Source organism: Nannobrachium achirus (assembly GCF_963921795.1).
Source record: "Nannobrachium achirus genome assembly, chromosome: 4".
NCBI classification, from domain to species: Eukaryota; Metazoa; Chordata; class Actinopteri; order Myctophiformes; family Myctophidae; genus Nannobrachium; species Nannobrachium achirus.
Window position 1 is genome coordinate 16,004,957 of NC_137813.1, and position 14,081 is coordinate 16,019,037.

Sequence of the window (14,081 nt, forward strand, 5' to 3'; positions counted from 1 at the left end):
GATAGATACAGTACATATTTTATTAACCCCAGAAGGGATGTCATGTATCCCATAGTAGCTCATACAGACACACAGTAAGGTAAGGTAAAGTATTCTAGATCAGTGGTTCTCAAAGTGGATTCCAGGGACTCTGTTTTTTCCTTTAGGGGGGTCTAAATGGACCCATATACAATTCTGTCAAATGGACTCTAACGGGTTAATTTGGTTCCATTTGTACACTGTCAGGGTTAAGGGGAGAGCTTGAAATCTAAAAGTCTGAGAAACACTGTTCTAGATACCGTTGTTCCCTATTGAGCTTGCCACATTTCCTGGGACATGCTGCCCAGATCACATGTGTCTTCTTATTTTTTCACAGTCAAAAAGCGCCTGCAATGTAACGACATTGCAGTGCACATCATGGGGTGATCACTGCTTGCCTCCTGTGAATTGTTTTTTTTTGTTTATTTTCTGTTTATTTCGTTGCCGAGTGAGGTGAGCAGAAAGTGAGTGACGTGAGTGAGATGAAAAAAAAAAAACCTGTGTGAAATGTGCCAATCTCAACAGGAAACAACGGTAGGTGCTAGATAATTAGAACTAGGCTAGAACTAAAGGCGTTCCCCTATGCTTGCAAGCCAATCCATTTTACTGCCACTGTGTTTATATCACCATTTGTTTTCAGAGTGATATGCAGTAGGGGTACAGTCAGTCAGTACCACACGGATCAGTAGTCAGACTTCAGTGTTTTGGGTGGAAAATGTGTGTTGGGTCTATGTTTCTCCTATTCTCTCTCTCTCTCTCTCTCTCTCTCACACACACACAGCCATTGTTTCCTTAGATAGATAGATACCTTTATTGTCCCAAGGGGGAAAATCCTTGGGAAAACCTTCTCTATGCCTTCACAGTGAAGAGTTCTCCTATGGATGTTGTCGGGCAGCAACCTCGTATCTCCATGTTTCAACATTCAATTCATTTATTTCCTCGTAAATTAAAGCCCTACGTCGTCATACACAAGTGGTGAAAATGGCAGATCTACAAGCTCGCAGCGCGTCGCGAGCTCCTAGATCAGGTATTTTCACTACTTTAAAAATGTTTTTAAAATAATAATCAAAAACTGAACGTTTTATTGGACATACTGTACAAGGTTTCCACCCAACAGCGGTGTTATGAAACCAACAGCTTCAGGTGTCTGATGAGTGTTTTTAATATACACTACAGACTACACTCTACCTATCATATTTATAATATACACTATACACTACACTCATCCGCCCACTCCAAGAGATGGAATATATACAAACGGGCACGTCTCATAATATGTGAATTTCCTGCAAAAAATAAGCCAATCTAGCAGCTCACAATGTGTAGTGTTGTATGTGAGCTGAATTTCACCCACTTTAAATTCTGGCAGTTTACTTGAGTACTGTACACTTTTGAGTTATTTGTACTTTACTTGAGTATTTCCAATTTCCAATATTGTGCTTTTACTCCACTACAATTAATTGAAGACTTTAGTTACTAGTTACTTTGTAGATTTTGATTATTATTACAAAACATTCATTATTATACCACTTAAGCCCTATAAAAGATTTGTGTACATTTGACAACATGAAATTGGACCTTCTGCATAATGAGTACATTTACTTTATTTTCCACTTATTTTCATCTTAAACATTTGTTTTCTATATTCATGGAATTTCTTGGATTTGTATTCTTTCATGAAATTCTTTTGATTTAGATACGGCAGATGCACACAAGCATGTGGAATGCTAAATTTTTCATATCAGTGGTTTTCAAAGTGGATTGCTGGGTTCCTTTAAGGGGGTCTAAATTGAACCCGTCAGGGTTCATTTGGTTCCATATGTACACTGTCAGAGTTACAGTGTTTAACCATTCTTTAAACTTTGGTTATCCAAAAATAGCAGATATACAAGCTCAAAAATAGCAGATATACAAGCTCATGAGTGCCACGCTATGAGCTTGTAGATCTGCTAGTTTTGGAGGGAAAAAAAAAAATTGGGGCAAATCTTTGAATATATATTCTTTTAAAGCAAACATTTTTAACTCAAATCTTTGCTTTTTTGCAGAAAACCATTATGATTTAGAAGACATTTTTAGGTATTTTTCAGGTCTTAAGGGTTAAGGGTTGAAATTTGAAAGTTTGAGAAACACTGTTTCAGATCACGAGGCAGGCGGCTCATATCAAAGCCAGGCTGAAGCCTGGGCTTTTAGCCCCGTTGAGAGTGTGAGCAGCTGCGTGAGAACACTCTGTGTGGAAGTGGAAGAATCTGAGGCTTGGCTTATCATGCTTCATGGTGCGAGGTGTGGCACGCCCAACATAGCATGATCTGCACAGTTCAATTAGCTGGGGGAGACCAGGGGGGGAGAAATCCATGGCTCCGCTTTTGATCTGAAGTTCTAGCCTTTTTTTTATTTTTTTTATGGCTGTATCCCTGCTTCTGGTCGGATTGATGTGAGAGACTAGGAAACCGTCCGCACTTAAGCTGTACAACGAGACACATAACGGACGAGTGAAAAGGACTTCCTTCCTAACCTAGACTGACGGAACTATTGCTGTATTGACTTTGACCCCTAAGGACCTTCCAGGGAGAGTGCTCATGTGCGTCTTGCGGTGACACGCTCCCTAGTTTTTCTTCTTCTCTGAGCTGCTTTTTTGTTAGTTTTTTCGCACTGATTTTTGACTTTGCACTATTAGGTTGTGTTGGTAGTTTCTGAGTATTCTGCTTTGTTTAACAATGTCAGTGAGATACTTGTTGCACTAACTAGCATTGACTGTTACGGTCTCTTTTTGTAAGTCACTTTATGTATATATACTTATATATTATTCGCCCCCTCTATTGATGCACCTTTTCTTTATTGGTACTGTACTGTTCTTTTTTTTTTCTTTTACTCTTATCTATCTTTTGTCTTACTTCTCTGTAACTTTGTAAATACTGTATACTGCTATGCTACAACTGGACAACTGAATTTCCCCCTTGGGATAATAAAGGTATCTATCTATCTATTGAATTAAATGCATAATATCTGGCAAATTTGTCTAATAATTAGACAAATTTGCCAGATATTGTACTCTCATTTTTTACTCTAGTAAAAGTATCAAGTACTGCAGTATAGAAATACAATAAATAAGTCCGGAATTCAAAATGTACTTGAGTAAAAGTATGAAAGTATTGTCAAGAAACTATACTTAAAGTACCAAAAGTAAAAGTACAAAATGTTTGAAAATAGCAGATCTGCAAGCTCACAACGCGTCACATCGTGTTGTGAGTTAATTTTATTTTATATAATTTATGTCTGCAAAGTAACTGGTAACTAAAGCTTTCAAAGAAATGTAGTGGAGTAAAAGTAAAATATTTGGATCTGAGATGTAGTGGATTAGAAGTAAAGGGTATTGGAAATTGGAAAGTAAAGTACAAATACCTAAAAAAATTGCTTAAGTAAAGTACTTAATTAAATCTGCTGAGTTACTTTCCACCACTGCCTCAATTACACACCAAAAAAACATTCAACATCAGTGGTCTTTCTGTGTTTTTTTCCCCCGGAATAATTGGGCTCAGAAAAGCGTTAATTGTGATGGCGCCTGGCGCCTTCCCTCTCTTTCTCTCACTGGCTCACTGGAGTGTTTTTTCATCAGTTAAAACCTTTTAATAGACATTTGAAGGGCCATGATGAACACTTTTATGTCATGGGACCTTTAAGAAAATGTCCCCACTCGGTTTTCTCTTAACTCATTTCCCGCGATCCCCGTCGAAACCGTTGATTTCCCGCTGCGATGCCTGTCGTTCCTGGAAATTTAATTAGCTTTAATCATTATGAAACAATTAAAAGTATGATCGCTGTATATAGCCGTTTCGGAGTCTTAGGCCCACCTCCTAACTGTATCCTGCCGTATTTCCGGTTCTGACCGGATCTAGATTTCCGTATCCTGTCCAAGGCCCAATCGTAGCTTCCGTCCCATCTGTTTACATTGTAAACAGAGGAAGGAGCAGCACGGTCATTTCATCGTCTTTTTTCACGCTTTTTTTTTTATATAGCTGTTTGATTCTTGTGCCCGCCTGGCATATGATCCGCGCACATATCGTCTGCTATGTGCGGGAACGTGTCCACGTGTTACCATAGCGCACAACTGGCCGTTTCCAATGTTTTCTTATGTAACACCGGTAACGGATTTGTCTATTCCAATGGATTTTTTTTTATTCGAAAGCTGTCATCTTGTCTACCGGTCTACTACATGAGTCGCGCACAGATCATGCACTTTGCGTGCACGTGCCCACGTTAAAAGGTAAGGACAATTTGGCAGCTGCTTACTACAGCTATGTTTAAAATGTCAGCAAAATTGTTAACAAACAGGGTCACAGGCTATCATGGGCTGCAGAATATTCCTAAGTGTAATTCAAGCTTGAGGGTGTGTGTGTGTCATACCTCTCGTAAGTAGCAGGATATTCCTCGCAGGGCTACACCCGCGGCGGTAGGGGACGGGAGCTGGAGAGGGCGAGAGACAAGGAGTGGGGGGTGAGAGAGAGAGAGAGCGGCGGGGAGAGCGAGTCAACTCTGTCGTGACGCTTGTGTGATGTTCAAAGGCTGTTGGATTCGCACATGAAACAAAGTGTGTGTGTGCGTGTGCGTGTGTGTGTGTGTGTGCGTGTGGGGGTGGGGGGAGTTGAGGGGTATACCGGCGGTGCGTGCTCCAGGCAGGTGTGGAAGTATTTCGTCTGGTCAGGCTTTAAGCGCTTCAGTGCAACCCGGGATTCCCCTATGAACTCATTATGAGTCAACTTATCCTCATCACACACTGACAACCTAGAGAGAGAGAGAGAGAGAGAGAGAGAGAGAGAGAGAGAGAGAGAGAGAGAGAGAGAGAGAGAGAGAGAGGGTCAAACACAGTAAGTGAATGAACAGAAACTGAAGGTTGGGGGGGGGCAGGAACAAAGAGAAATGAAAAGGCTTCCTGCATGTGCAGCGCAGTGGGGGGAAAGCACGGCGCTAGAATGCAGCTGGAGATACAAACATGGAATATTTAGTCGGTCGGCCAGGGAACCGTGCAGTCAGGATGGAATGGGAAGGCGTGGGAGTTGTTTCAACAACACGTTGGCAATATAAAATGATATAAGATTCGACGCAATGAGTGAAACCCAGGGAACTGCCGACCACGCCAGGAGGTATATGCAATGATGAAAACTTTGAAGGAATGACGGAAACCCAAGGAATTTGACTCTAACCACTTAAACCCCAGCATCCGTATTGTTGGGAAAGCTTTTGCAGAATATAGTCGATCGACTTGTTTTCAGCAAAAGCTTTCATCACAATAAGAGAAAACTGAAAATACTCTTAAAACAGTTTGCCAGCCAAAATAGAAGGGTGGTTGGTAGATTAGCCGTGAAATTTCTATTACTAGCCCTTACCCGTTCAAAGATATGAGCTCCGAAATGATGTGCAGTGTGTGGGTTATGGGATGTGCACTGTGCACACAGTATATGAGGGATGGAAAGTAACTTTAACTGGTGCTTGCATGCTAATATGTAGGAGCATCAATGTAAGAAATACCCGTTCCATTTAACAGCTACAGAGATACTGTGTACCGATCTGCATGATTTTTGGACAACATCTGTAACAGGGCCAGACAACTCACATTGTGAGCTTGTAGACTGGCTTTCAAATGGTCGAAATGTATTTAGGGTTAACTATCTAATGTAATCCTGGGCGCTATACACTCCCTCTGCCAACCTGGGGAGACAACGGACTGAATTCATGCTTCCTTCTATGCAAGTTGCTTCTTTTCACCTGACAGGGGGGAGTTTCCCTGGTTGGAAGTAGCGCGTGGAAGAAACACGTTATTCCAACCAGTTCCTTTCCCCTCCCTCAGGCCAGGGGGAGGCATTATAGAGACCAGGATTACTGCATGTTTTTTTTTTGTGAGGGTACCTACCCTAGGACACATGCAAACTCCACACAGAAAGGCCCTTTTGCCAACCCGAATGGGCACTGCTGACGCAGAGGAGAGAACACGCCCCTAGCACCCACAGCGTCCCCCGGCAAGAATCGAACCCAGGACCTTCTAGTTGTGAGGCGACAGTGCTACCGACTGCACCACCGTGCCCCCGTGTGCCCCCACCAAGTACAAAATTGTACTTAAACTAGAGGTTCGCGGGCCTTCGGCCCGCTCACATCTAGTAAAAAAAAAAAAAAAAAAAAAAATTGGGGCGGAACTATTGTGCCGCAGCGCACGTTTCCGGTCGGACATATTTGACCGCCGGACGCACTTCCGGTATGTGCCACGTGATCAGTCCTAGCCAATTGGAGTGCTGCATTTGGTCGTGTCTACCTACCGCTGCTGGCTGCAGTTCTAAAATGTAATATAAGATACAATACTGAAATAAATAAATAATAAATGTTGCTTCATACCACTGCAATACAGTGTGTACACCCACACAATCACACACATGAGCACACCGCCTCGTACTGAGGATACCCACCCCCCCCTCCCCTTTCATTCTGAGGAAGCTGCAGAAGAAAGGCCTGATGAGTCGTACATGGCGAAACTTGGGAAATAGTTCTCTGTTGCTAGGAGGGAGGGGGGGGGGGGGGGGATCATTGTTTTCAGAGGCGCCAAAAAAGGTAATTTACCACGGATGATCTGAGGCTGAGGCCGTGGTGCATCACTGTTTCCAGTCTATCGCGTCGAGGAGGAGCAAGGGGGGGGGGAGAGGGTTCTGAAGAGGCCCTCCTGGTCTGAGGTATTACTGAGGGATATTACTGAGGGACAGGGGTGTCACAAGGGGTGGAGGGGGGGGAGTGGGACTGATATACTAGGGCCCAAGGTGGATGGGCCTTAATTATTTGATACTTTAGCTATTGAAAAATAGCAGACATACGAGCTCACAGCACGGCATATCTGCTTCTGGGGGGTCCCTGGAACTAAGTATTTTGAGACGGGGGTCCGTGGCCAAATACATATAATTTTGGGGGTCCTTCACATGAAAGTTTGAGCACCATGCACTGACATAGAAACATAGGTTTTTCAAAAAACCTTAGAAAGATTTGAACATTTCAAAGACTTTTTCACGAGTGCCGCGCTGCAAGCTTGTAGATCTGCTATTTTTCAATAGTTAAAGCACAAAATAATGCGTAATAATGCGTTCCCAGTCTAAATGGGTTAAACCCCCTCCCCCTATGAAGAACACCCAAGGGTGGCCCGCAGTGAATTAATCCTTGTACCCAGGGCCCAGAATTTGGTGCGACACCCCTGCTGGGAAGTGAAGAGCATATTACTGAGGGAAAGGGGATTATTACTGCTAAATAGCCTGCTGGCAGCTCTGGGGTGCGAGGGTGGGATGAAAGGTATTTTCACAGAAAACTAATGTCTGCCCGAGCCTGCTATAGGTGAGACAAGCGCGAGCTAATGAAACTGTGCAAATTGCACATGTGCTCATACACACACACACACACACACACACGCACTCGCGCTTGCACACATTTCCATCTGCTCCAACCCTCATTCTAATGCAATGTAATGACTTTGGAAAATCTGCCTTCTTTTGTTGAGTTCTTTGCACGTCGTCCTCACCCCACCTCAGGCACTGTAGATAACAGGCTTTACTTTCTACTCAGTTTTATGTAATTAGGCATAACCATTTTTTTTTTTAGTTTTGTTTTGTTTTGTTTTGTTTTTTTTTCAACTGCTTTTGGCTACAGACTGATATGGCTGTCTGGTTTCCTGTCAGAAGTTTCAAAAGAAGAAACGTTGTTTCATCATTAGGCCTGGTTTACACTTCCTGAAATAGCCGATATACAAGCTCACAGTGCACAGCGTCTGCCGCGCGTCGTGAGCTTGTATATCGGCTATTTCCGTCGTCCGAGGTTAAATTTGCCATCGCCAAGGGCCAGAAGGGGGAAACGTAATTGGATTCTTTTAGCCCATAATGAAGAATGCAAACACGCTGCGTGATATTGTACACAGAGTAATGTCCCCCAGTTATTTGCACCACAGCAGCTGGGGAGAGTTTTTTGCAGGTCGTTCAGTCCGAGTGTATCAAAAAAGCAACTGGGTTAAAGGTGATACACCATGCATTTAAAAAGTATTTATGTCATGTTTTTGTTCTTCAAAAACGTCCGTCGCTGACGTCAGCAAATCTGGACAGCCTGTTTTGAGAACCCGTGGGATGCTTTTAACCTCCGCCTTCCCAAAACCAGAGAAAGACACAACGGTCTGAAATGGGACTTTGTAGAAGGTGCTAGTGGGACCCCAAAAAAAGGTTTTAAAATAGGAAAAGTGAAATTTCATGGTGTATCACCTTTAAGGCAGCGGAGGCTTGTGATTGGCTGTGCCAAACCCTAACCCTAACCCTAACCCCAGTAAAAGTAACGCTGGTGAATGCCAACCTGGTGAAATGCTAACCTGCCGACGCGGGTGAATGCTAACCTAGTGAATGTTAAACTGGTCGGACCAACGGTGCTTAACCCAGTTGCTTTTTTGATACACTAGGACTGAAAGACCTGCAAAAAATGCTCTCCCACAGCAGTTGCTTTTGGAGAGCCATTCAATCCACGCAGATCATTGTTTGTTATTGTCAGATTGACAGGGGAGGAAAAGGAGAGCTTGTGTTGTGACTTTTTGAACTTTGGTGGTGTTGTTCTTATTTTATTTTCTTTTGTTCTTTTTTTAACATCAAACACTTGTCCAATAGGGGGTTTTGTTTGTTGACACCTTAGCTCCCTGGCTAGCATGCTGATTAGCGTTCTTAGCGTTCCCTGTTGACATGTCACTGTTGGGGCAAGTCACATCAAGGATTACGCAAACTCTTTGAGGGCAGAGATGAAAGCATGCATTGTCTGTCATAGATCCTGATAAAAAGGAGACATGTCACGGGGACTGAGGGGGTGGCTTTCCATTGTATAATGACAATAAATAAATTATAAATAATTACATAATGACAATACATAAATAATGATGATGATGATGAAAAGCATGCACCATGTTACCTCACGGTAAACACACTGTATGTCCGTTCTCATTCTGCATTGCGCCGGAGACTGCATGTAGTCCGGGGCGTTAAAGGACAACTTTGTTTTTTTTTACAACAAGGGTTCATATTTTAGATTGTAATTGGAGAAAAGAAAAGATGAGTGTTAAAATGTTTGCATTTACTTCTTTCTATCGTTTTAGCCAATTTAGCGAGACTTATTTCAGTGATTGGGGAATGCATGCAAGTGGCTAAATATGTCTTTTTAGACAGAATAAGCCACCTTCATGCACAGCATGGTTTCCTTTCATGGTTAGGTGTGACTTATGGGGGCTAGTAGCGTTGCTAATAATTTGTCAGCTCATTGTGTCTAAAAAGACATTTTAACCACTTGCATGCATGCCCCCAACCACTGAAATCAAACTCGCTAAATTGGCTAAAACATTTTAACAGTCATCTTTTCTTTTTACAATTACAATCTAAAATATGAACCCTTGTTGTAAAAAAAAAAAGTTGTCCTTTAAGGGTAGAAAATGGTAATTTCGCACAGATGTAGCCCAGAGCATGCTCTAATGATTTAGTTAGGGCGCCCGAGTCGGCGACCTTCGGAGTCGCCACAGCGGCCAAATCAAGTTGGGCTCCCATTGACTTTCTATACAGCAGGAAAATACCCAGAAAGAAATCTGCTTTAAGTAGGATGTGAGGGGTCTAACTAGGGGTTTGTCATGATTCTGAATCCATTGCAAGCATTTGTTTTGCACAAAAAACATTCCTTGGGCTACAAATGGCCCCACAAAACGATGGTTTAGTGATGAGTCATCACTTTTCACAGTTTTGTGGGTGTTTTGTGGGCTTTTAGACTGATTTGCATGAAATGACAATTTTCTCCCCCGACTAAAGTGCACAAACTGAACGTTTATGAGTGCGTTAACCAATTAATGAACCGATAAATGTATGGAATGAATGAAAACAAATTAGAACATTTTGTGGTATAGACGTGTATATGTTGAATAGAAATCACAGCAAAGTCAAACGTCGGGCCAAGCTGTCAGTCACCTGAACTGATGAATTGTCCAAAGTGACATGACCATGAAAGCATACGCTTCAGTTTAACGCGCACACGCACGCACGCACGCACACACACACACACACACACACACACACACACACACACACACACACACACACACACACACACACACACACACACACACACACACACACACACACACAGACACAGACACACACACACACACACACACACCTGAGTATCTTCCTGTGCATGTCTTCGTCTGTGATTCCAACGTAGGTGAGCGTTTCCTTCCACACTGGGTTCAGGGAGTTGCGGATTGTCCTCGTTTTCAGTTTGTTGGCCTGAAAGACATCGTAACGGATACATCATATATATTATTTACATATATTATGACCAGGGCCTCGTTTGGTTGTAGTTGTTAAATAGTGATGTCATCAAACATGAGCAGTCTGCATTTTCCAAAAGGAAATGCAAATATTTAAACAGCAAAATAATTTAGGTGTCAGCTATCCAAAAAATAGCAGATCTACAGGCGTTGCCCATTCAAAAATAGAGCTATAAGCGAGCTCACAGCTTTTGGAATAATGTCGCATTTCTTCTATTTCTTTGGGGGGTTTCAAGATGTTTCAAAAATAGTAGATGTACAAGCTTGTACATCGACTTAGAAACAAGGTTCTACGTTTTCAGAAAAATAATTTTTAAAAAAAAGGTGGAAACCTTGTATGTCCAAAACCGTTCACTTTGTATTTATCATTTTAAAACCCCAAAATACCCAAAATAGTGAAAATGGCAAATCTACAAGCACACAACGCCTCACATTGCCAGGCGTTGTGTGCTTGTAGATCTGCTATTTTCACCAGTTTTTTGCGACACTCTTACACGATGAGGTAGGGCAAGAAAAAGTTGCAAATTTGAAACTTGGAGATACGAGGTGTCTGCCGGACAGTGACGATATGCTGCTAAAATCTAAAATGACATGGATGCGTTTCAGATGCCTCGACCACAGCTCCTGGGCGTCTGTGTGGAGGCTGTCTGGGCTCACCTTGCAGGCTCCGGGCAGGAGATGTAGCTTGACGTAGGGGTCCGCCAGGCCGTTGAAGTCCATGGGCTTGAGACCCTGCGGAGGGGAGAGCGTCAGTTCTGATGAAACATTGTGCAGTCAGCGCACAAACAACGTATTCCCAGTACAACCTGAGAGGCTGGCTCAGGTTCGTGCCACTCGGTGTGCAGTGGTGTAAAGTAACAAAGTAGATTTACATAGATTCACGTACTGTGGTACAATTGCGAGGTATTTGTGCTTTACTTGAGTTTTCCTAATTTCCAATTATTTTACTTCTACCCTTCATTTCGGATCCAAATATTGTACTACAATTATTTTAAAACTTTAGTTACTAGTCCTTTGTCGATTTACATACATAGCCGATCAACAAGCCGATCGACAAGGTCACAATGCTTTGCGATGTGATGCATTGTGAGCTTGTAGATCTGCTATTTTCAAAACACTTTTATACATTTGAAAACGTTAAATGGGACATTCTGCCTAATGAGTACGTTTACTTTTTAAGTACACTTTGATGCCAATACTTTTGTACTTTTACCCATTTTAAATGTTGAATTCCGGGCTTCGACTTGTAACAGAGTTCCACCACATCTCTCAAATGTCCTCCAGGGACACCTAGGCGGAGGGGCCATAATTATTTTATACTTTAGCTATTGAAAAAGTCGCTATTTTTGAAAAGTCGTGAAAAGCTAATTTTGCTTCTGGGGGGTGGGGTGTCCCTGGAACTAAATGTTTTGAGATGGGGGTCCGTGACCAAATACATATCATTTTGGGGGTCTTTCACATGAAAAGGTTTGAGCACCACTGACATAGGTTTTTCAAAAAACCATAGAAGGATTTGAAATATTCAAAATTCAAAGGATTTTTACGATTTTTCAAAAATAGCAGATCTACAAGCTCACTGTGAGCTTGTATATCTGCTATTTTTCAATAGTTAAAGCACAAAATAATATGTAATAATGCGTTCCCAGTCTAAATGACTCCCCCTATGAATAATATTCATGGGGGCCCGCAGTGAATCCTTGTACCCAGGGCCCAGAATTTGGTGCGACACCCCGGGTATAGGAGACCAAACAGCCTCTTCCTTTGTTCAATAAAGAAATAATGTGGTAATGTGCTACTGTGGCCATGAGTGCCATACAAGAATCCCAATTTGACGAGGAAATATTTTCAATATCATGTTCATTTCATGTGTGTGTGTGTGTGTGTGTGTGTGTGTGTGTGTGTGTGTGTGTGTGTGTGTGTGTGTGTGTGTGTGTGTGTGTGTGTGTGTGTGTGTGTGTGTGTGTGTGTTTACAGGCATATATCAGTACACCAAATAACTACTTGTTGGAGGGCGTGAAGTAGATGAAAGTCATCTTTCCCTAAAAATTACATGTCAAACTAGAAAGGTATTTTCATATCAAATATGCCACGTTTCTCTGATCACAAATCTTATTAAGACAATCCCAGAATCTGATGCCAGTGATTGTCATCCTGGCTCCCCCACATTGCATCATCTCCAGTAAAGTGTGCTTTGTGCTCTGGGGTAATACAAAATCTAATCTGACAAAAGAAAATCCAATCGACATTTCCGTCCAAATCCTCTCCGTGAGTGTGAGTTGGTTCAATGTCACAATGGCAGCAGCGTACCTCCGTTCCTATGTCAAAGTTACAAGGGCCTCTTCCAAAATCTAATTTGTCAGTCTGTTATAGATTCATTGGTTGCTTAGAATTCTACACACAAAATCCACTTTGCCCAGTGAACAGAAGGTGCTCCTGCTATATACCTTGGGATATTTAGGATTTTAGGGTGGATGTGATGTGTGTAGTGCAATGGTATCCTCATATGACCAGTGTTTAACCACTTTAAAGGGTCATAAAACCCTTGGCAGATTTGATAGTTTTCAAGTTCAGGTTCAAAACTACCCTATAGATCAAACATATGGCAGGCTAGTAAGCAATGCCGCCGCAGCTAATCAAAATGAATAAATGGGTGCGTTAGACTTATGCCCAGACTGAGTCAATGTGCACAGCACACCCAATAAATCTAAAACTCCAATTTCTATGTGATTAGCTGTTGCTGTGTTGTTTACATCATGATGTACTATATCGTCGTTGTCGGGTGGGAATCTTGTATGTCCAAAACCGTTAGTTTTGTATTTATCATTTTAAAAATGATTTAAACTAGTGAAAACAAGCACACAACGCCTCGCACCGCGAGGTGTTGTGTGCTTGTAGATCTGCTGTTTTCACTACTTCTGTGCGACAGCCTTGTCTGATGAAGCAGGGCTTTACTTCGCGAAAAAACGTCAAATTTGAAACTTGGAGATACAAGGTTTCTGCCTGACAGTGACGATATATAACAGTGGTCAGAAAAGGTTGTAACCTTTTCTGGATCAGGGCACGCTTGAAAATAATGAAAGCATCTGCGGGCCACCCATCTGACCACTTAACACTGCAGCAGTTTGGCTTCTGTGGTCATATGTGTGGGTTGCGAATCCTTTCGAAGCTATTAACGGCAGCTTTTCTCGTTGGCACATTCTTATAAGAAGCAGAGAGCTGTATCTTTCTCTCTGTCTTTCTCTCTGTTTTTCAGACCTTTATCAGTTCCACGGGGACATATAGTTCATCCTGCTTGGATGGTTATGATGGGTGCTATAGGGGGAGTGCAGTGACCTTCTGGTCACAGATGGAGAAAGCCTGTGAAATGAAATGGATACTGTTTGCTGTGTCCGTTCCACACCTCCTCTCATAAATCAAAACCTGTTTTTAGTTTTTTTGTAGTTGTTGTTGTTGCGAAATTTGACAGATAAAGAATGTCCACATTATGTTGCGTTGGTGCTTCCAGGACCATGGACAGCGACACTAGTTCCGGAGTACTGCAGGCTTTCAGCACCATGGCTAGAGACACTACAAGTTCCACTGTTGCTGTCTACTGCCTATAGGCCAGTCAATCTAAGGTTTGACCCAAAAGAAATTGCAATAGTAATGGTTCAAGGTTTTTTATGATCCTTAGGGTCATCCAAATAACATATTAAAAGTTGTGAAT

At 42.2% G+C, this 14,081-nt stretch overlaps 1 protein-coding gene across 1 annotated transcript in view; it reads right to left on the minus strand.

Annotated features, from left to right (window-relative positions):
* The window catches only part of LOC308282686 (double C2-like domain-containing protein alpha), a gene marked incomplete at both ends in the record, with an annotated part of 83,850 nt that overhangs the window by 35,395 nt on the left and 34,374 nt on the right, over window positions 1-14,081 (minus strand). Inside the window, 4 exons of the mRNA XM_080723076.1 lie at window positions 4,420-4,479; window positions 4,671-4,797; window positions 10,222-10,331; window positions 11,033-11,107. Of these exons, the coding sequence (XP_080579202.1) occupies window positions 4,420-4,479; window positions 4,671-4,797; window positions 10,222-10,331; window positions 11,033-11,107 (372 nt within the window). The remainder of the gene's footprint in view (window positions 1-4,419; window positions 4,480-4,670; window positions 4,798-10,221; window positions 10,332-11,032; window positions 11,108-14,081) is intronic.